The sequence below is a fragment of the Micropterus salmoides genome, unplaced genomic scaffold (genome assembly GCF_014851395.1).
Source record: "Micropterus salmoides isolate LMB-PRFRI ecotype aquatic unplaced genomic scaffold, ASM1485139v1 Ms_hic_scaffold_2, whole genome shotgun sequence".
Classification (NCBI taxonomy): Eukaryota; Metazoa; Chordata; class Actinopteri; order Centrarchiformes; family Centrarchidae; genus Micropterus; species Micropterus salmoides.
Window position 1 is genome coordinate 50,252,996 of NW_024041150.1, and position 22,301 is coordinate 50,275,296.

Here is a 22,301-nt window from a genome sequence, read left to right on the forward strand (position 1 = left end):
AGTTGTAAAAGACCATTTATTTTAAGAAATGGGAAATATCTAAGCACCCAATTAAATATGTGAAGGATACGGGTTAATGGAGGATATAGGTTTTTCGTTTTGTTTTAATTGTTTTTGTTTGTTTATTTGGTTTTAAAGTTTGTTAGTCTGCAAATCATCTGTTCCAGTCCAGTAGGTGGCAGTAATGCTCCTGAACGCTAGTTGCCAACCGCAAATCAAATCAAAAGAAGAAGAAGGCTCCACAGGATCCAGCAGTGCTTCTGTATCTCGGCCAGACTCAGTCCAGGACAACACGGTCCACCAGTCACAGACCTGCAGGACGATGGAGAACCAGAACCCGGACCACAGGAGCCAAACAGCAGCCTCGTGCTCTGATAGCACCGATGTTCAGGTCAGTGTTCATGACTTCATCACGAGACTAAAGACACGAGGAAGAGTCTCGAGGGTCCGTGTATCATCCGTTCATTCTGTTGTTAGAGATCAGAGCCTGAAAACCCGCTCCAGGGTTTGTGTTGACGTGGTTTGATTTCCAAAGTGTCTCCGTGATTCCTGTTTTCATCTTGAAGAGAGGAAGCTGAAAGAAAAACTCACGAGCGTTTCTCTTTTCTTTGTTCCGGGGTTTCCCGCTTGGCGCATGCGCGGTGCAGCCCGTGTTGTGTCGGGAGCGCGCAGCAGAAAAAATGCTGGTGAAAAGTGAAGCAGAGTCATTATATTTCCTCGTGTGTTGGTGAGTTTTTCACAGTGACAAACAGTCTGCCTGCGTTATTATTGAATGATCGTCGTGCAGCTTTCAGCTCTGAAGAGTATTTGTGGAGTTCAGAGTCAGTCTGGAGTTTAGTTTTCCTCCACTGGTGCTCAGCTTTTCAAAACATCCTCTTTTGAAGTTTGGCCGTGGGGCGTTCCTCCACTTTTGTTTAACATAGTACATGATTTAATAGAATAATTCAAAGTAGCCTACATGTTAAATCACTTTTCCCCATTACAGACTGATTTAGACGTTTTGTCCTCACCAGAAAAACTTTGTTGAGCCGTCAACATCAGTTGTTTCTGAGATTACACAGCAGTTTATTTGGGAGATATCTGTGTATGTTTTGTTTTAAAAGCGCTATATAAATAAAGCTATTATAATATCCATACCCATAATAATATTCAAAGTCAGTTACAATAATAAACAACAGAATATTTCGGTGGCCTGTAGATATTTAATAGAAATGTTTCAGCTCTGCTGTTTATTCATACGCGTAGGAGCCATTATACATGGGGGGACATGTGTCCTCCCAAATTTAAAAATCTATGTTTTGTCCCCCTCACTTTTCTCCGGCAATGCGGAGTGTGTCTCCATGATGACACACTCTGCATTAGACCTAAATAAACGGTTGAAACGTGGACAAAAAATCATGTAGGCAGATAGAAAACATGCAAAGGTGGAGCTGAAAAGTTAGAGGAAAAAAAAGAGTTTTCTTGAGGCAGGTGCAGCAAAGTGCCTCGATATTACAGACTTTTCTTTTGTGCTGCTGTTACTTATAGCCTTCCTGAGACAGCAGCGAGGACGCCTGCAGCACGGTGGGTAGTAATTTGTCACAAGTAGCCTAACGCAAATTTGCTAAATAAAAAAAATGAATAGGCTAAGTTATTGGCACCTTTTTAAAAGTGTACATTTACTCTTTAGCCTACTCGAGTTTTTTCTTTGGGCCAGTTATCTACTTTTTGCTACATGTTCCTTTCATACATTCATAACTTCACCAGTCTGTAATCTGCATTTTGCTTCATTAACTGCAGTTAGCTGTCAGCCAGGCTGTGTGCAGTTACGCAGATCAGCTCTGGTCTCGGGCGCTTGTCACAGAGCTGGGCAGATGCAAACATTTAGAAAATCAGCCAAATACCTTTTCAGTTTTATTATTCTACTAATACAACTGTGAGCGCTCACCGTAGTACTGGTGGCCTGTTAGAAAGCAGCCTGCGTTGCTCTTAAACAAGCCAGCATATGAAATACTGTTACCTGCTACAAAGTCATATTAACCAAGTTTACACGACCCCGAGTCCATAGAGTCTGCTTCGCCGCTGCCGGAGCAGCCTCTCTACTAAATGTTTGTGCTCACACCAGAAGCTCTGCAGTGCGTCCAGGAAGCGTCCCAGCGTCAAGCAGCACAGAGCAGATGGACCGGGCAGGAAGTCACACACAGAAACGGCAGAGAATTTGGTCAATCTTCAAAATAAAATACCCGTTACAGACTTCCGATCGTACATCAACAATAAACAGTTAAATCAGTGATTCTGAAATGCTCCCTGTGGTATTTGCTAGATGCACCCGTCAAGACGAGAAACGAAAGCGATCCACAGAGAGCTTTGAAGAAAGTAGTAGAAGCGCAAAAGAACCATTAAACACAAGTCATTAACGTGGGGCAGGCTGCATGCTTCGCTGCTGAAATGCTTCCAGTGGAAGTTGACGCAGTAAATAAACCACTGTGGACACCGTAGACGGCCTGCGTCCGTCTCTCAGAATTCCCATGATGCATGAGTGTGAAGGGAGTTTTGTTAAAATGTGCTAATATGTTTTGCCATTTGTTTGAAATACAAATGTTACTTTGCGATTTATGTTTATTAAAGTGTGTCTCTTTAGAATCTAGTGTGTTTTGTTGGTAATTGTCATTCTTGTGGTACCATTGAAACCACGAGTGAAGGGACTGTTTCATTTGATAAGAGCTGCTGAATTCTCCTCGCACCGCGCAGCGTCATGTACCGTTATTAAATTCATAGTCCACAAACTGGGTTCGGCCGCCCCCATGCACCCACGCTACCTCCGCTTATGACTTTCCATTAACTGCGCGTTAAAAGCGTATTTGGTCTCTGCAGAGGAAATGAAGACTGCACACTGTAACATCTAAGTCTGATGATCACTGGGTTCATTCTGATATTTTAACAGTATCCTGTTGTTGAAAAGAGCATCGCTTACTTTTGTTCTTTCACATTGGTTTCTATTTGTTTTATAGGAACGTCCGACGGTGCGTTCATAAACAGAAAGTCGGCGGTGAAACTAATCATGGCTTTCACTCAGCAGCTGTTATTTATTCACCAAACAATAATATTTTAGATGAACAGAGAGAGAAAATGTGTGTGTATAAAACAGTCCTGTTGGCCTTTAAGCATGACGCACAGCTTCCTCTGTATGCAGGTTTACCTGCTTCAACATTGAGCTGCTCCGTGTTACTGCCACAATGATTCTTTGCGTTGTAAAGATTATTTAGATGCTTCAGGAAGAATCAGATTGTTTTGGCTGCCTGTGATTCTGCAAAGCACCAGTACTAGCGCTGATATGGTGAACATGAGACAGGCAGCAATAGATGGCAAAACAGAGTCAAAGCCTGCCGAGTCCAAAGCACCAGTTTATGGTAAGATTGATGAGGATGATATGGCTTATTTATTTATTGTATTCAAGGACTCAGCTGAGTTGATTTCTTTACTCTAGGTGTTTCTAGTTTTATTATTTTTGAAGGCTCATTTAGTTATGTACTAAAATTCTAAAGGATGCAGGAATAAGGAGTCCACCACAAACGCTTTGCCTGGAGAGTGGGCTGACCAGGGACAAACTCCTGGGCCATTTGTTCCTGTCTGTGACCATCCTTGGCCTTAAAAACCTGCTACGTGTCCATGAACAGTTTAAAAGTAGCCAAAGAGACGAGCATACTGCAGTAATTTAAGATGGAGAGGACAGAGGTCACCAGAGAAGGAGTAGAAAAAAAACTGAGGACGAGCTTGAAAGTTGAATAGATAGCAACTAGACATAATATATTCTAAAACTCGCATAGTAAAAATACTTTTGTAAGGCAAATAGCATGTCATCAGAGTTTGCATTGAGGACAGTTCTGTGTTCACAAACATTTGTTGCAGGGAGAGTGAGGAAATATCAGAGCTCACAAGTGTAACGTAACGTTAGGATAACTGAATACATTTGTACTGTGGCTACATTAACTAGCAGCTGTTCCATGGTTTTTATGTTAGGAAGTCACCCGAGTCTTCATAATCTCCAGTCTGTTCTCCATCTTCTTATTTTATAAACTGTTCATGTGTTTGTGTAAAAACCTTAATTTGTAAAGTAAGTTGTAACTAAAGCTGTCAGATAAATGTAGTGAAGTAAAAGTACAATATTTCCCTCTGAGATGTGGAGCAGAAGTAGAAAGTAAAGTACAAGTACCTGAGTGTTGTACTTGAGTACAGCAGTGTAGTAAATGCAGCTGTTGTGTTAATGTGAATGTTTTGTGAGGAGCTCTCCAGTTTGTCCTGAGGGATGAACAGACTGACAGTGACAGGAAGCAGCCAGCAGGAGGCAGCAGAGGAGCTTCAGTTTGTACAACAGATGATAGTTTTCACTTTAAAGTCACTGGAGGAGCAAACTGTGTGCAGAGGGTTTGTATCCTGTTACCTTTAATAGAAACAACCAGTCCTCCTATAATGGAAGATCAGCAGCCCAGTAAGGTTGTTGTTATTTCATTAAACAACAGTTTATTATGGAATAAACAGCATGTGAGCAAAATATCAACTGAAACATTACAGCTGAGGTCGACACCAGTATCCTTAAGTACTTCATCACTTCACTTCAACATGTACAAACTGAGATTGATCTGATAAATAGGACTTAAACCAGCTTAGTTCCTTTAATGCCAATTATAGGGCTGCATTTTAGTACTAGAAGCTTCCATAGATTATTTCACGATTCACCAGTGCATCCTTTAAGGAGTACTTTTGCTTGGCTGCGGCCCTCCCCCCATGGTAACAGGATCAGCTGTGTACATTGATAGATGATAGATATTTATTTGTCCTTTTGGAAATTGATACAGCAAACATCAGACCAACAACAGACAGCTGCTTTACCAACACAAACATCAGCTGAGTGCTATACAAGTTATACTGAGGTGCAGCTTCCCGACACCCAGTTAACTCATGAATCAACCCAAACTCACGGCCCAACCGGGAGAACAAACGCACATGTATACATTTTCAGCTGAGGACTGCGGTTTACTTTGGCTAGCCTTCAACTCAACAATCAATCATGATTTCAGTTAAATGCCGAAGTTGCTGTTACCTTGTCTGTGGCTCGCTGGCAGAACACCTGTTGCAGAGGAGACATGAGTTTCGTTTCATACTTCCTTTCTTCTTCGTCCCTCGCTATTTTCTCTCTCTTCCTCCACTTTGCAACCAGCGGCATCATAGTCATGCCGTGTTCACACACCGTAAACGCGATGTGCAACAGTAATAAATGTGCAAAATGGTGTGCTGTAGATTAAACGAAGCCTTGATGCAAAGAATTTGTGTCGATGCATTTTAGTAATCGATGACTTGTGTCAGCCCTAGCCAATGAAATGTTCCAGTCTCTGTAATAGGATATGATGGTCAATGGGTCCAAATGCAGCGCTAAGATCTAATAAAACCAGTACAGCAGTGGTCGGCAAAAGGCGGCCCGCGGGCCAGATTGCTTTGATAGCAGAAAGATAAAAAAAAATTAATGAATCGATAACGGCTGGTGCTGAAATAGATTGCAGTCATGCATGCGACTGGATTCCCCTGAATTTTCTTGGAGAAATGAAAATAAGTTTCCACAAGTTTATGAATGTTGAACAAACGCCAGAACACGTACAAACTACAGCACATGCTTTATGTGAGCATGTGCAAAAGCGTTCTTTTATTAAATTTGTCAATCTCACTATCTACCAATCGGGAGCACAGTATCGACTGAGCTAAACGTGCACATAATGTGACATGATTTGACTTTGTTCTGGCCCGCCATGTAACGGCTTGGAAAAATTTGGCCTGATGCCAGACTTATTTGCCGACCCCTGCTTAGATGTATGTATGTATGTGTGTATAATCTCACTGGGCCCTTCATGGCGTGAAGCACATGGTGCAGTTGCATCTCCAACTCCAATTTTGCTCGTTTGATGGCAGAAAAAAATGCTCTGTGCACCGGGCACATGGTTCAAAAGGCTCATACTTAGTCTGAATTTTAGTCATGGGTGTGTACGGAATAACATGCAATATCCAAATCAGTGTCCTCTCCCATTTAAAGCCAGGTGGCACATTGCCATTATAGCGTATGAACAGCGCATTATGAAAAACACCTTCAATTTGACTCCACTGCAGACTCACAGCAGAGAGGGGATCTGGAGAGAAGTGTGGACATGACCTAAAAACCATCTCTGATCATGAAGCCTGTGTTGCTCTGCAGTTTGAGTGAAGTGTCGGAACTCCAGTCTGTTAACAGACAGACGCTGTCTCCTCTATGAACCGTCTGGATCCTCACTGCACTGCGTTAATATAAACTCTGATGAACGGGTCGTGGGTCACATCTCTCCCCTGCACTGGTTTCTTTATTTTGTGTTTTATTGATGTAGGAGTGTTTTCTCTAACATTTACTTTCATGATTAGAGAGGCAGCTGTCGGTCATTTCAACATCGTGCGCAATAAAGTCGCAACAAATAGGCTATCGTGGGGTATTTGAGCAGCAAAACAGAAAATAACAGAAGTTCTAAACTTGACAGGACAGAGGAAACTCTCCAGAGGAAACAGAATTCCACTTTTTGCTTCTGAAATAATTTAGACGCTCTGAAGGAGGACGGCTGCTTTACTCCAGTTTCTTTGTATGAACCTGGACTGTGTGAGAGCTTTTGCATTTGTAAATGAACACAGAACATTATTAACTTTAGATCCTGACCTCCTGATCGTGTCAGGAGTTTTTAATAATCGGTTAAGTTACGCTGCTGTGCCTTGTGCATAAATGCGCAGTGTCACAGCAATGCGCCCTAAAGTAACAAAAACAATTGCTTTCTGCTGCTAACAATGTGCCTGACCTCACCTCATTTTAAGACCAACACTCCCATGAGCTCACAGATGGGTGCAAGTACACTTTCTATTTACACAACTTGGGCGCTTGGCGTGCAAATTTCAACTGCGGCGGTTGAAAACTAGACTACCTTTGTGCTGGGTGCAAGATAGGGCCAATAATCTTTTTGGTCTTTTTGATAACCGTGGGTTTTCAGCCTGCTATGGCAATTTCTTTGTTTTCATCCTGTGGGAGGCAAAATGTCAGTGCTGCATTCAGTCCCCAATCAGTCTTTATCTTGACCGTGACACCTCTTAACAAAACCCATAAGAAAAGTCAAAGACTGGGGGACTTGATTATTATATAGGAAAAAAATAGGCCTAGGCTACAATCAAAAAACAGCAGCAGGTAAATTTTGCCCCTTGGTGGTTCTAGACCACATTTGACTCTAGGGGGAGTCAAATGTTTTTTGCGGTGAAAAAGTAGCTGCCTGCTCTCATTGGCTGGATGTGGATGTCGATTCGGCCGACTCGTCGAGATATTTGGCATGCTAGATATCTGGCAGACATCGTTGACGCGTTGTTGTGTAGTTCACACATAACGAATGGCGATCGCTGATCAAGCGCTGGTTTACCCCCGATCACAGCCTGATGGTCGGCGAGCTCGGCGACCGGTAAATCAGGCTTAAAGTCGTGTGGTGTGAACTAGGCTTTAGACGGTCTGACTGCCAGCTTGTAAACTGAAGCTCTGTGTTTGCTGCTCTTATAGTCTACATGTTGTTCTGCTGCTCAGTGCGTTGTGTGTCTGCAGACTCTATTCGTCCACTGCACATGATACAGGGTGTCCACGGGGTCTTAAAGTCTTAAAAGGTAATAAATCAATTTTGTGAAAATTAAGGCCATTAAAAAGTATTAAAGTCTTAATCGTCATTTAACAAGGTATTAAATGTTGAAGATATTTTTTTCAACTGTTTGTCCAAACGTTTGTTTGCTAAAAGTGTAGGTGAACGTATTTATAATGCGTAGCCAAAAATACTAGACAGGTAGTGAGTAGCGACTGTGTGATTCGTTTCTGTAACGTTAAGCGCACGGAACTACTGAGCAACTATTTCACTCTTAAACGCTCCAAAAAATAGATCCGTGCGAACCGGAAAATGATTTACGAATACAACCGACCATAATCTCCCACCAGGTCAGACCCTCAGTGTTAATCGTCCAAAACATAGTTGGAGTGGCGCTCAGTAATAACAGGATTAACCCTGTTGGCCGGTCGCTTTGTGGCCACTTTGAACAGCCCCATTCCTGAAAAACAAGAGCGAGATGTGCCGCCAGCAGCGGAATCGGTAAGACCGAAGACAACCGGGAAAATTCAAGGAGCGTGTGGGTTTGGCTAATGTTTGACTATTTAGCTAAATCTCTGCTTTTTATTGAAACAAATTCAACTTTTCATAAAGGCGATGCTCTCGTCGGTGTCACTTTCTGTGAACAGATCAATCACAGCCTTGATGGAGCGGGATTTTAAAAGAAAAAAAGCTTGATGTGCTGCAACAAACTTTATAAATGTTGAACTCCCTCAAAAAGTGTAATGCATAAACAGTTATGATTATTGACGAGTTAGTAGCCTGCCCAAAATCAAGGTTGGAGACTATCATGTAGCCTGGAGCATTTTTCTTGCACAAAGTTATTGACTAAAAAACAACCCCAAACGGAAGCAGCTGTAATTTGAATTAATATTAGACTAGTGTAAGTTATATACTATTATATAAAATCTTTATCCGAGTCAGATAACTTTTGAGTTTGTATTGCTGAACTACACGCCTTTGGGCAAAAATTTCTATACAAGATGTCTGTCTGATAGTGCTGTAGCTAAATTTAAGGATGTGATTCCATCAGCTCTAAATTCATTTTCAAGTCACAAAGTAATTTCCGTCCCTCCCAAATCGATCATCTTGTTGATAGTGCTGCAGGCTTGCTGCGAATGACACTCGACTCTGTAGCCCCTCTAAAAAAGAAAATACTAAAACAAAGAAGGTTAGCTCCATGGTATAATACTGAAACTCGCAAATTAAAGCAAATATCGCAGAAACTTGAGAGGAATTGGCGTTCCACCAAACTGGAAAATTCTCGTTTAATTTGGCAAGATAGTCTTAAAACTTATAGGAAGGCCATCCGTAATGCCAGAGCAGCGTACTACTCGTCATTAATAGAGGAAAATAGGAACAACCCCAGGTTTCTTTTCAGCAGAAAAAGAAACTCTCTGCCAGAGAGTCACAGCTCTATTGAGCCTAGTATTCCCATAGCTCTCAGTAGTTACGACTTCATGAGCTTCTTTAATGATAAAATTCTAACTATTAGAAACAAAATTCACCATGACCTGCCCTCAACTGGCACAGACTTATCTCTACTTAACTCAGGAAAATTAGAAACAGCCGTAAAACCAGATAAATGTTTAGACTGCTTTGCTTCCCTTAGTCTTTACCAACTAACTTCAATAATTACTTCATCTAAACCATCAACCTGCCTCTTAGACCCCATCCCGACTAGGCTGCTTAAAGATGTTTTACCCTTAGTCAGCACTTCTAGATATGATCAATCTATCTTTATCAACAGGCTATGTACCACAATACTTTAAAGTAGCTGTAATTAAACCTCTTCTGAAAAAGCCCAAACTTGATCCGGATGTTTTAGCCAACTATAGACCTATATCTAACCTTCCATTTCTCTCTAAGGTTCTGGTGTGACTTTCTACAGAGCAACAGATTATTTGAGGATTTTCAGTCAGGATTTAGAGCTCATCATAGCACAGAGACAGCACTGGTGAAAATTACTAACGACCTCCTTATTGCATCAGACAAAGGACTTGTCTCTGTACTGGTTTTATTAGATCTTAGTGCTGCATTTTATACCATTGACCATCAGATCCTATTGCAGAGACTGGAACATTTCATTGGCATTAAAGGAACCACTCTAAGCTGGTTTAAGTCCTATTTATCAGATCGATTTCAGTTTGTACATGTTAACGATGAGTCCTCCATGCATGCCAAAGTTAGTCATGGAGTTCCTCAAGGATCTGTCCTCGGACCAATCCTCTTCACTTTATATATGCTTCCTTTAGGCAATATTATCAGGAAATATTCCATAAGCTTTCATTGTTATGCAGATGATACTCAGTTATATCTATCGATCAAGCCAGATGAAACTCATCAGTTAGCTAAACTTCAAATGTGCCTTCAGGATGTTAAAACCTGGATGACCTGTAATTTTCTAATATTAAACATGGATAAAACTGAAGTTATTGTTCTGGGGCCTAAGCACCTCCGTGACGCATTATCTAAAGATATAGTTTCCCTTGATGGCATCGCCCTGGCCTCCAGCACCACTGTGAGGAATCTAGGAGTTATCTTTGATCAGGACATGTCGTTTAAGTCTCACATTAAGCAAATTTCTTTTTTCACCTATGTATTATTGCGAAAATCAGGACCATCCTGTCTAAAAATTATGCAGAAAAACTAGTCCTTGCATTTGTTACTTCAAGGCTAGATTACCGCAATTCCTTATTCTCAGGCTGCTCGAAAAAGTCCGTTAAGACTCTTCAGCTGATCCAGAATGCTGCAGCACGTGTTCTGACAGGAACCAGGAAAAGAGATCATATTTCTCCTGTCTTAGCTTCTCTGCATTGGCTTCCAGTAAAATCCAGAATAGAATTTAAAATCATTCTTCTTACCTACAAAGCTCTTAATGGTCAGGCACCATCTTGTCTTAAAGAGCTCATAGTACCTTACTACCCCACCAGAGCACTGCGCTCCCAGAATGCAGGGTTACTTGTGGTTCCTAGAGTCTCCAAAAGTAGACTAGGAGCCAGAGCGTTCAGCTATCAAGCTCCTCTCCTGTGGAACCAGGTTCCAGTTTGGGTTCAGTTTTAAGTTTTGCACGCTGTTTCATCACTAAATACACTTTTGAGAAGTTTTGAGGAGAGAAATCAACTGTGTAGATTTTGAAAAAACGAATGTTGATGGCTAATCAAAAATGTGCTCAAACGTTTCCGGGGTTGAGAAGCTCCGCAAGCACCCGAGAGGTTAGCGAGCCGGCCAGTTACACCCACAGAGCCCTATGGCTATCTATGGCCCAACATACCAAAGCAAAAATCTTGAGTTAAAACCGACTTGGCAATAAACCTGATTGTGAGCTTTTTGTTGGGTGATAGAGCCTGGCTGTTCTCTTGAAGCACTCCAGCCTTTCCATAGTTCTTTGCATTCTTGTTTTTGAGCTCTCATGGATGGTGCTCGCAGGAGTAGACCACTCTGTCTTGTCGTCTTCCCTATTTTCTTGCTGGTGTTGATATTAGTGTTCATTCTGAATTGTTAGACTCATTCACTGGTAGCTAGTTAGTCTGTGTGTTGGAGATCAGTAACATGAAGACTTCATAGCCTCTCTTCAGGCAGGACTCTCATACTGCAACACTTGTAAATGCTCCGTATTTAGCGCCTTTCTAGACCACTCACCACACACATAGTTTCTGTTTGAGCACTTAGGCTAACATACACACATTCACACACGGAACAATTAGTATCTTGCCCTGACATCGATGTCGGAGCTGGGGATTGAACCTACCAATTAAAGGGCAACCCGCGCTACCTCCTGAGCCACAGCCACCCCTAGTCTTGTTAACCTGCCGGTCAGCTCGCTCTGGTCCGTTTCAGTTACCATAAAGGCTTGAATGCGTGTGCACTCCAAATTTAGGTGTGGCTAGCTTAATCGCCGTCTCATAAACGAGTGACGGAAACACCATGATCAGTCCGTTTGTTGCCTCTTCTAAGAAGTCAGCCACAGAAGAAGTGGATGTGCTAGGAATTCAGCAGAACTGTGTCTGCAAACGGCGAGTTTTGCATCACACTTTAAAATGCTTCTACACTGCCGACATGTTGTTTGGTAAAATGTCTTTGGATTTCTTTGGTTATGCTGAACACCGAAAGTGCTTTTTTATTTTTATTTAATTTTTTTTTTTTTTTTGCTATGTTTGGCAGATTAATTTTCGGTGGCAGAACATTTGGTGCCTTACTATTAATTAAAAGTCTTGTACTAGTACGTGAAGTGTGGACTATGCTGTGCAAATGCCATGTAAATCAAATTATTTTTGTCAAAGGGCTTACTTCCTTTTGCCTGTAGTTGGTGCTCTGACATTGAGTGAATATTTGCATGTAGATGTGTGACTGTCATTAAACGTGGAAAGTTTAGAGTACAAGCTCAGATTTGTACCAAAGTTATAACTTGGCCACGGACACGCCGTTCGACAAAAGTTCACACTTAAAACTTTAAAATTCTCTGATTTGTTAAGATCTGACAACATGATGGAACCATAGAAATGGACCTTTTCTTAAGAGGAAGAATCTTATTGTTAGAAACTAGAAAATTAGAAAAAAAACTAGAAAATGTTGCAAATCAAATTAAGTCTAGGTCTGTGCTACCCAGGCACTGCATTAGTCAAACTAAAAAACTGTTTTATGTTCCACAGACTTGCTCTAAAAGCCATTTATGGTTCTAGATAGCTCACTCCAGCATAAAATCTCACTATCTTTTTATCTGCATGTCTTTCTGTTTCTTTAGAAATTGAGACAAAGAGAGGGACTCAAGCGTCACCACTGTCAGCAATGTGACAAATCCTACCCAAGAGCAGGATCTTTAAAGATTCATCAGAGAGGTCACACTGGAGAGAAACCGTACAGCTGTGACCAATGTGGAAAAGCCTTCACTCAATCAGCTCACCTAGAAACCCATCGACGTATTCACACTGGAGAAAAACCATACATGTGTAACCTGTGTGGGAAACTTTTTGGTAAATCAGAGCACCTTAAAAGACACAAACGTATTCACACTGGAGAGAAACCGTACAGTTGTGACCAATGCGTGAAAGCTTTCACTACATCAGGTCAACTTAAACAGCACAGGCGTATTCACACTGGAGAGAAACCGTACAGCTGTGACCAATGTGGGAGAGCTTTCACTTCAATCTCCTCCCTAAAAAGACATCATCTTTTTCACACTGGAGAGAAACCATACTGCTGTGACAAATGTGGAAAAGCTTTCACAACATCAGTTCACCGAGCAATTCACCAACATCTTCACACTGGAGAGAAACCGCACTGGTGCGACCAATGTGGAAAATTTTTTGCTACATCAAGTTACCTAAAAAGTCACCAACGTGTTCACTCTGAAGAGAAACCATACTGCTGTGACCATTGTGGGAAATTTTATTCTAAATCAGGTGACCTAGAAAACCACAGACGTGTTCATACTGGCGAGAAACCATTCGGATGTGACCAATGTGAGAAAGCGTTTGCACGCAGTAGTACCCTGAAACGCCACAAACGCTCTCACACTTCTTCATTTTGACCATTTTTGTAAGTCAAGAGAGCTGTTTCAGCCTGCCTCGTCGTCCTGCCCTGATAATTGTGTTGTCTAGGGCTGCATGATGATTCGAATTGCAGTTGCCCCTGAGCTATGCCACGCCGCAAATAAGTACCTGGCAGAATATGACTCTCTAACTGAGGTTCAACACTTTCATTGCTGCGCTCCATTTACCCGTGGTCAAAAGGAGTTATTTACTAGCTTTTTTCCCCAAGATATGCTAAAATGCTGTTCCTGGGGCCCTTAAAATAGTTAGTCAATACCCAGAGAGGTTAAAAGAGAGAATTACGATTGATTCCCTTTCGAAAACCTAAAACACATCCAGAAAAAAGTAGGCTGTGGATTACAGCTTCATTCTTTATTTGTGTCACACAGTTTGACAGCCTGAATTATAACCTTCAAATGCACAATGCTCTAACACTCTGTTCCAAAAGTTAGACATTATTTCTCCAGGGAGTGAAGTACTAGACAGCGGCAGTGCCGTGCTAAAGGTTCGACAGTTCCGACAGTTTGTCAGACTTACCACCACTAACGAAGGGGGGGTGTGGCTAAGCAAAGGGTCGTGATGTCAACCTGTGCAATTATAGAACCTCAAAAGGGTGCGATTTAATCAAACAAAAAGTGTACTGTGTGTGTGAAAAATAATGAGCAGACTCATTATCCATGCCCACACCGGGCTTTTGCATGTGCCCCTAAAAACCATACGTGCAAACTAAAGAATTATTAATGAGCAGCGTGCGAGGGGGGGAAGGTGAGAAGGCTTTGGTTTGGCTAACTTACCGTTTAACGTTGGCTGTATTGGTGCCTTTTTTTGTTCAACATGTTCAACCTTCCATAAAGCTGATGTACTTGTCAGTGTCCCTTTTTGTAGATCCAACCAATCACAGCCTGGATCGGGCAGGACACTAAAAAAAAATTTGATGTGCTACAGAAAACTTTCAAGTGGTAAACACGTTGATTATTGGCAAGTTGGCACTTAGCATTAACAAATTTGAGACCAATGTAGAACCATTTTCTTGCCCAAGGAATTCATGAATAAAGCTACCCACAGAAATGAAACGGCTGTAACTGGATTTAATAATCAACTGGTGTTGAGTGAAATTAGATTTTTATTTTCTTTTGTATATACTTTATAGTGTCAGTACCCATCATTGATACATTTCCTGTTTTGGTTAAGTATAGTATTGTACACATGAAGTATTTGGTAGATATGTTCAGTTGTGTTTTCGGGGTTGTGGCTTTGGTGAATCTTTACCGTGTATCTCAGAAGGGGTGGAGATCTCCAGGAGTTCTCATGTGTACCTTTTTTCTCTCAAATAGCTTCTCACTTGCAAATATCAACAGAAGTGATTACTAGAGACCATTTCTATTAGCTGTATCTTCAGAATAGTCCACTCCTTCATTATACGTTAAGTAAAATCTTGTGGGGCCCTCACCTTTCCATGGCTTGGAAACATCATCAATACTTTGTGGAGTAAAATCTGGGTCCCATGATGTTTTTCTCATACAGGTCATGTCTTGATCCTTCTGTTACTTTACATATTCTTGTCCAGATTTTAAATGTGTTAACTGTATATAGAGTAGTTATGTATTTTGATCTGTTGTTATTTTCTGTTGCTGAATGTGTTTTTGAATCTGAGGTTTGTTCAGACTGAAAGCAAAGCCAAGTCTATTAATAATAATAATAAAAAAGCAATGACAGTCCCAGTTTCACAAGCCAAGAATTTTCTGTACATCACAAGCCAACACTTGAAAAAAAAAATCACAAAGTCCACATGTTTAAGAGGCCTGAACCAGGTCCGCTGGATGCCTGTGGGTTAAACTGCTGTGGTTTGATCCAGTGTGGAGTGAGGAGCAAGACGCGCTGAATAAACAGGGAGTACAAAAACGCTACAGATGACATTTGTGTTCAGTCTGAACAAACCTTTGTTCTTGTGAAAGTCTGATTGAATCAAATAACCAGAACCAGAAATGACAAGATTGCGCAGTACCCCCTAGCACATTGGCCACATGCAGAGCTCCAATATATCAGCCAGGCCCCCAAAATAAAAAAACTCAGAATCGGATTTATTGCCAAGTATGTTTTGACTTACAAGGAATTTGTTTTGGTATATTGGTGCATAAATAAGAATTATATTAAAAAAGCAATAAAAACCAGGTAATGTATCCACAACTATACACTAACAGTGGATAAGACGCATGCCTTTCATGTGAGAGACCCGGGTTCAATTCCCCACTGTGACCCATCCACTATTGTGTCCCTGAGCAACACACTTAACCCCTAGTTGCTCCAGAGGCGTACAACCTCTAACATATATAGCAATTGTAAGTCGCTTTGGATAAAAGCGTCAGCTAAATGAATAAATGTTAATGTCTGAACTAATAATAATAATAATAATAATAATAATAAAGCAACAACAGTACCCTTTCATACTACTTCTGTTAATTTTTTTCAAGTTTCACAAGCCAAGAATGTTCTGTACATCAGAAGCCAGATGTCTCTAGATGTTATTTAAATTACAAACATTAAAACTGTCTTAGAGCTGTGGTTTCCTCTGCCGTAGTTGCTGGAGTCACCTGCTGCGTTGGCTGCAGTGTGACTGTAGGGAATGAGGGCTCTGTGAGCTGACTGGCCGGCCGACTGGCTCGTTAGCTTCCCCCGGCAGCAGTTGTGGAGCTTTTCAACTCCAAAAACGTTTGAGCATTTACCATCAAAAACTGCCAATATTCGAAACATACACAATTGATTTCTCACCTCCAAATATACAAAAATTGTAAAATTCGTTGGGTTGTTGGCCTCTCTCCCTGCTGCTTTCTCCTTCTTCCATGTTGTTGGTCAGTGCACTGCATGTTGCTGTGCTTCTCAGTGTCAACACACTTACTATTGTTAATGCAAGTATGGAAGGGCACAAATTGAGACGCATCATAATAAGCTTGAATACAATATGATTAAGTTTGCAACCAAGCCACAAACATGACACTGCTTCTAACTGCTCCCTTGGACAGTCTTTGTGGCGTTAAGGGGCGGTTGGGGATATTTATTCAGGCCGGGAGTTGGACTCTATCTCAGGCCACCCGATCTAAATGAACCGCTAATTGTGTAGGGCAGGATAACTGTGTTTGTAGTTCTACATGTCACATTCAGTTAAAACGCACTACAATATTTAAAATCTAAGACTACTAATTACTTAAGAATTTAAAAATTACTTATGAAATTGAATAATCGTTCAAATTACTTTTCTTGACAGACAGGTCCATCTTATGGACGAAAATTTATGACAGGATAGCTGTCATCAGTGGGAAGGATCCTCAGAGAGGTGCACCAACCATTTAATGAGCTGCTTCACTAGGCAAGTCACCTACATTAATTACATTACATACATGCTTGTGATAATGTTGATGTAACTTTATCTAAACTGGGTGGAAAACAGAGCCAGTCCATAAGCAGCTTCATGGTACTGGTTATACAGGATTGCCATTGTTGGATTCAAGGAGAGCTGAGTGAGCCTTATTATTATTATTATTATTATTTATCCAGACTATTTCATTTTCTTCACCACTCCATGGTGGGATCCACTCAACTGAATCAGCTCAGTTATTATTTGCTTATACTGGTCCATAGATAATTAAATTCTTGTAGCAATCATAGATCTAGCATAAAGAATCACACAACATGTCAGGATAGGGAAATCTCCAATAATAAACAGGAGTGTCAAAGAGCGTCGCCAGCCACCAGCTTCTTATGGATCACAGGTGGTTAGCGAGCCTCAGCCAGTCAGGCGTTGGCCTTCACATTCATTGTTTGGAAGTCCAGAGTACCAGACTCCAGCCTTGCACGGTTTCCCCTCCAGATCCAAGTGTTTAATTCAAGTCTTCTTCAGAAGGGCTCACAGCAACACACATACATCGTGTACATGTATGCTCGAATGAGTAAGGAGAGCTGAGTGAGCCTGTTATTTATCCAGCCTCAGGGTCAATCATCCCAAAGAGACACCTTGTCCGTAAGGTCTGGTTAACAGAGAACAGAGATGCTTTATGTGTTATGTTCAGATTCGGTTTCAGTTGCTAATTTGTCTTCTTTGATTGCAAGTCGAAAGGTTTTCCTTGCGAGTCAGAAAGTTTTGCAGGTTAAACCATTTTGCAAGTGAGAGTTTTGCAAGTCGAAACGTTTGCGAGTCAAAAATGGTCGAAATAAGAGATTTTATTGGTGGGTTTGACTGACCAATCATTGGTTTGCATTGACCGTATGGCCACGCCCACAATCCCATCACTCAGACGGATCCGACCAGCACTCAGCTACTGGAGACAGAGCTGTAGCGTGTACAGGCTAGATGTAGGTAAGCTGGCGTTATGTTGCTCATTTCCATAGAAATGCTTTTAAATGTAGTATGGCATGATTTAATGATTTATATTTACCATTGGCAAGAGTCCATCACTGTCTCCTTTTTAGATTGACATGTATAACGGTTAGCTAGCCGTCTTAGCATGAAGCTTGACTGGCAGTGCATCTGTGCACTCAGACACTTACCTTCTTTAACGGCTCTGCATGGGCCGCGCGCCCGAGATAAACGTCATCACATTTTGTGCACGATGGCTTCTGGGACGAATCGTATATGGAAGATAAACTAATGTCAACTTCCGTCACTATTGTCTGCGGGCTGCTGCGGGCTGCAGTGGAACCTTCTCATTTTTGGTTAGTTTCCGAGAACTTTAATAAAGATGTTATTGATGTGGAACTATGGCCAACGGTCATAAGGCTATAGACATTAAGATAAAATTATCCACTGTTAAAAGTGCTGAGCAGTTAGTGTATTGGAAACTCAATAGCAACAAAGTTAAAAAAGTGGTTACATTTCTGATTTCTCTTTTTTTTGGTCCAAAGCTAAAGAAGAAAAACAATTCAGACATAATTGGCAACTTTAAAAAATCGAGGTTGGTAAATTTTTAAGAAAATATGGTAGTATAAAAGTCAAATCCAGAAGAGCTGAAGAGGTAATAACAAAGATCTTTTTATCTCAGAGGAACCCAGATATACTATTAGAGGAGGAAAAAGTGGAATTAGCTAACATCATTCTAACAGTAACAATATTAATAGACTAAATATTAATGGGGTTGTAGAAGAGGATTTCAAATTAATGTCCAGTTACTGTAGTAACTTTTATAGAGATTGATATACAGTGGGTACGGAAAGTATTCAGACCCCTTTAAATTTTTCACTCTTTGTTTCATTGCAGCCATTTTCCAAAAATTAAAAAAGTTCATTTTATTTCTCAGTAATGTACACTCAGCACCCCATCTTGACAGAAAAATTTTTGCAAATTTATTAAAAAAGAAAAACTGAAATATCACATGGTCATAAGTATTAAGACCCTTTGCCGTGACACTCATATTTAACTCAGGTGCTGTCTATTTCTTCTGATCATCCTTGAGATGGTTCTACACCTTCATTTGAGTCCAGCTGTGTTTGATTATACTGATTGGACTTGATTAGGAAAGCCACACACCTGTCTATATAAGACCTTACAGCTCACAGTGCATGTCAGAGCAAATGAGAATCATGAGGTCAAAGGAACTGCCTGAAGAGCTCAGAGACAGAATTGTGGCAAGGCACAGATCTGGCCAAGGTTACAAAAAAATTTCTGCTGGACTTAAGGTTCCTAAGAGCACAGTGGCCTCCATAATCCTCAAATGGAAGACGTTTGGGACGACCAGAACCCTTCCTAGAGCTGGCCGTCCGGCCAAACTGAGCTATCGGGGGAGAAGAGCCTTGGTGAGAGAGGTAAAGAAGAACCTAAAGGTCACTGTGGCTGAGCTCCAGAGATGCAGTCGGGAGATGGGAGAAAGTTGTAGTAAGTCAACCATCACTGCAGCAATCCACCAGTCGGGGCTTTATGGCAGAGTGGCCCGACGGAAGCCTCTCCTCAGTGCAAGACACATGAAAGCCCGCGTGGAGTTTGCTAAAAAACACCTGAAGGACTCCAAGATGGTGATAAATAAGATCCTCTGGTCTGATGAGACCAAGATAGAACTTTTTGGCCTTAATTCTAAGCGGTATGTGTGGAGAACACCAGGCACTGCTCATCACCTGTCCAATACAGTCTCAACAGTGAAGCATGGTGGTGGCAGCATCATGCTGTGGGGGTGTTTTTCAGCTGCAGGGACAGGACGACTGGTTGCAATCGAGGGAAAGATGAATGCGGCCAAGTACAGGGATATCCTGGACGAAAACCTTTTCCAGAGTGCTCTGGACCTCAGACTGGGCCGAAGGTTTACCTTCCAACAAGACAATGACCCTAAGCACACCGCTAAAATAACAAAGGAGTGGCTTCACAACAACTCCAAGAACTCTGTTCTTGAATGGCCCAGCCAGAGCCCTGACTTAAACCCAATTGAGCATCTCTGGAGAGACCTGAAAATGGCTGTCCACCAACGTTTACCATCCAACCTGACAGAACTGGAGAGGATCTGCAAGGAGGAATGGCAGAGGATACCCAAATCCAGATGTGAAAAACTTGTTGCATCTTTCCCAAAACGACTCATGGCTGTATTAGATCAAAAGGGTGCTTCTACTAAATACTGAGCAAAGGGTCTGAATACTTATGACCATGTGATATTTCAGTTTTTCTTTTTTAAGAAATTAGCAAAAATTTCTACATTTCTGTTTTTTTCTGTCAAGATGGGGTGCTGAGTGTACATTACTGAGAAATAAAATGAACTTTTTTGATTTTTGGAAAATGGCTGCAATGAAACAAAGAGTGAAAAATTTAAAGGGGTCTGAATACTTTCCGTACCCACTGTAGCTCTAAATTCTACCAAGAATCAGCTGTGTCCTTTATAAACTCTCTGACAGTTAAATGAGAACAAAATGGAATTATGTGATAAACCTATCACACCTGAGGAAATTAAGAAAGCAATTAATCATCAAAAAAACATTTTTTTTTTTTAAATCACAAGGTACTGATGGCATGGGCGCCTTATGGAGGGGTTAGGACAATTCCCAAAAAATAATTATAAACTAATATAAAATTGTACATTATATAAACCATCATAGAGTATAAATATATTTCAAGTATAATAATAAAATTAATGATCTTTTTGTTTTTACTTGTTTTTGGCAGTAAAAATCTCCATTGACAAAAAAGTGAATCTCCATATTGACCAACCACCCTGTATCTGAATGAAATGGTTTGGTCCTGCCTCAGCATACTGTATCAGTGAGGTGTTTAGATGCAGTCAATAGATGCGCCAGAAACGGTGATAACAATGTTGTCTAGTGAACCAAAATCTGGTTTTTAAAAAAAGAAAGAGAGGAAAGACAAAGGAAAGGATGTCAATCTGTAACCCTGTTTTTAACTAAGACAGGTGGGAGGCCTTTAGTCCGTGAGTGGTGTTAACCTCTGCCCCCTTTAGCAGACTAACAACAGATGAGTAAGCAGCAGCCCAGTCTGCCCATAACTGTAGCCTCCCTGTCCCAGTGAAGAAGGTGAACAGCACTGTGTTAATGACAGGCCAGTTAGCATCATGCCAGGGAGTCTGTGGGGATTTCTCTGTCTCTCTTGCTCTTTTTACCATAACAAAATGACAGATATTCAAACACAAATTATTTGCTCCCATAATGATCATTATGAAATAAACCACCTGTCTGTACTGAATGCTGGACAGCAGCTTACCTCAGCCTCCATGTAAGTTACAGACTATATTGAAATAATCCAGTTTGATAGGTTCATTTAAATTGAATTATGGCCATTAATGACATCTACAGATACAGACTTTATTATTATTCCATCATGATGGGCAATTTATTTGAGAAGCAAATAGTGAACTGCATCCTGTATGCAGACTTGCATGGTCAAATCACCAGCAGTAAATATTGACACTTCCAAGCCTTTAATTACAGTTATGTAAAGCTTTTGATGGGACAGTTAAGTCTTAGAGAAGTGGTTACAACAGCTGTGCAGAGGTGGTCCAATTACATTTTTTTTAATCATGGGGCCCAAAATTCTTGGCGGCCCTGACTGACTGATGGACTGACTTCAGAATTATATCAGTCTTTTGCTAACAAACTGGCTCCTTTTTTATTAGAAGTTTTTGCCGAATGCATGGAAAGAGAATCTCTTCCAACCGCCATGACTCAAGGACTGACCATGTTAATTCCCAAACCAAACAAAGATAAATTACAAATAATATTAGACTTGTCCTAGATGTCCTGGATTACGCAGATTTTATTGATAATGGGTTTGTTTTATTTTTAGACTTCTATAAAGCTTTCAATACAGTGGAGCATCAGTTCATCTTAGTCTTTAAAGAAATTTCACTTTGGTGATTTTTTTCTGTACAGATATTAAATATTAATTAATAATAAGAGTAGCAACAGTTCTGTTAAAGTTATGGGTGGTACATCCCCTAGATTTAATCTAGCTGTCATATGTGCCATAATTAGCTGCATTAGGCAGGGTTGCCCCATTTCAGAGAATTAATTATAACTCAGCTGGCAGATGACACCACATTATTCATGAAAAAAACAAATTTCTGTTGCAATTGATGTAATCAAGAGGTATTCTAAGGCTTCTGGTTTGTATTTGAATGTACATTAGTGTGATCTTATGGCCACTTAAGAGAGCTCTAAACCAGTTCTTTGTAATATTCCAATATAAAATGAACTTCTACATTTAGGTATATTTGTTACTAAGGACCAGAGGAGAATGACCTAAAATTTTAATCCTGTCATACAAATATAGAAACCCTTCCTCCATTTTGAATGGAAAAATGTGGGCCAGATCTGGACCAGTTCCATACTGGATCTGGCCCAGAGTCTCTAAGATACTGTTGAGGATCTGGTTTTCACATCTGGACTGGCACTGGGCCGGAACTGGGCCAGCTCCATTTATTAGTTCTGGCCTGGATTCACACCATTTCTGGCCTCTTTCATAACCTTGATCTATACCCACAAAACGTATACAAAAATATGATTTTTTTTTGTTAAAGGGATAGTTAAAATTTTTATCATCAGATGTTGTGCATGACTCGCCAAGTGCTATGGATCCTACTACTAGATAACTCTGAGAAGCCAAAGGGTTACTGGG

General features: G+C 40.8%; 1 protein-coding gene across 1 annotated transcript; it reads left to right on the forward strand.

The window, feature by feature from the left end:
• Positions 1-241: 241 nt before the first annotated feature.
• On the forward strand, positions 242-14,980 carry LOC119912688 (zinc finger protein 239-like). The gene is made up of 2 exons (XM_038731978.1): positions 242-391; positions 12,418-14,980. The coding sequence occupies exons 1-2, from the start codon at positions 323-325 to the stop codon at positions 13,201-13,203; spliced, it is 855 nt and encodes a 284-aa protein (XP_038587906.1). The 5' UTR covers positions 242-322; the 3' UTR covers positions 13,204-14,980.
• The last annotated feature ends 7,321 nt before the right edge of the window (positions 14,981-22,301 follow it).

What these genes read in the sequence shown, in the direction of transcription:
- LOC119912688 (XM_038731978.1), top strand. Translation starts at nt 323, where the DNA reads ATGGAGAACCAGAACCCGGACCACAGGAGCCAAACAGCAGCCTCGTGC. An exon ending in CTGATAGCACCGATGTTCAG is followed by an intron (nt 392 to 12,417) that starts GTCAGTGTTCAT and finishes CTGTTTCTTTAG; the next exon opens with AAATTGAGACAAAGAGAGGG.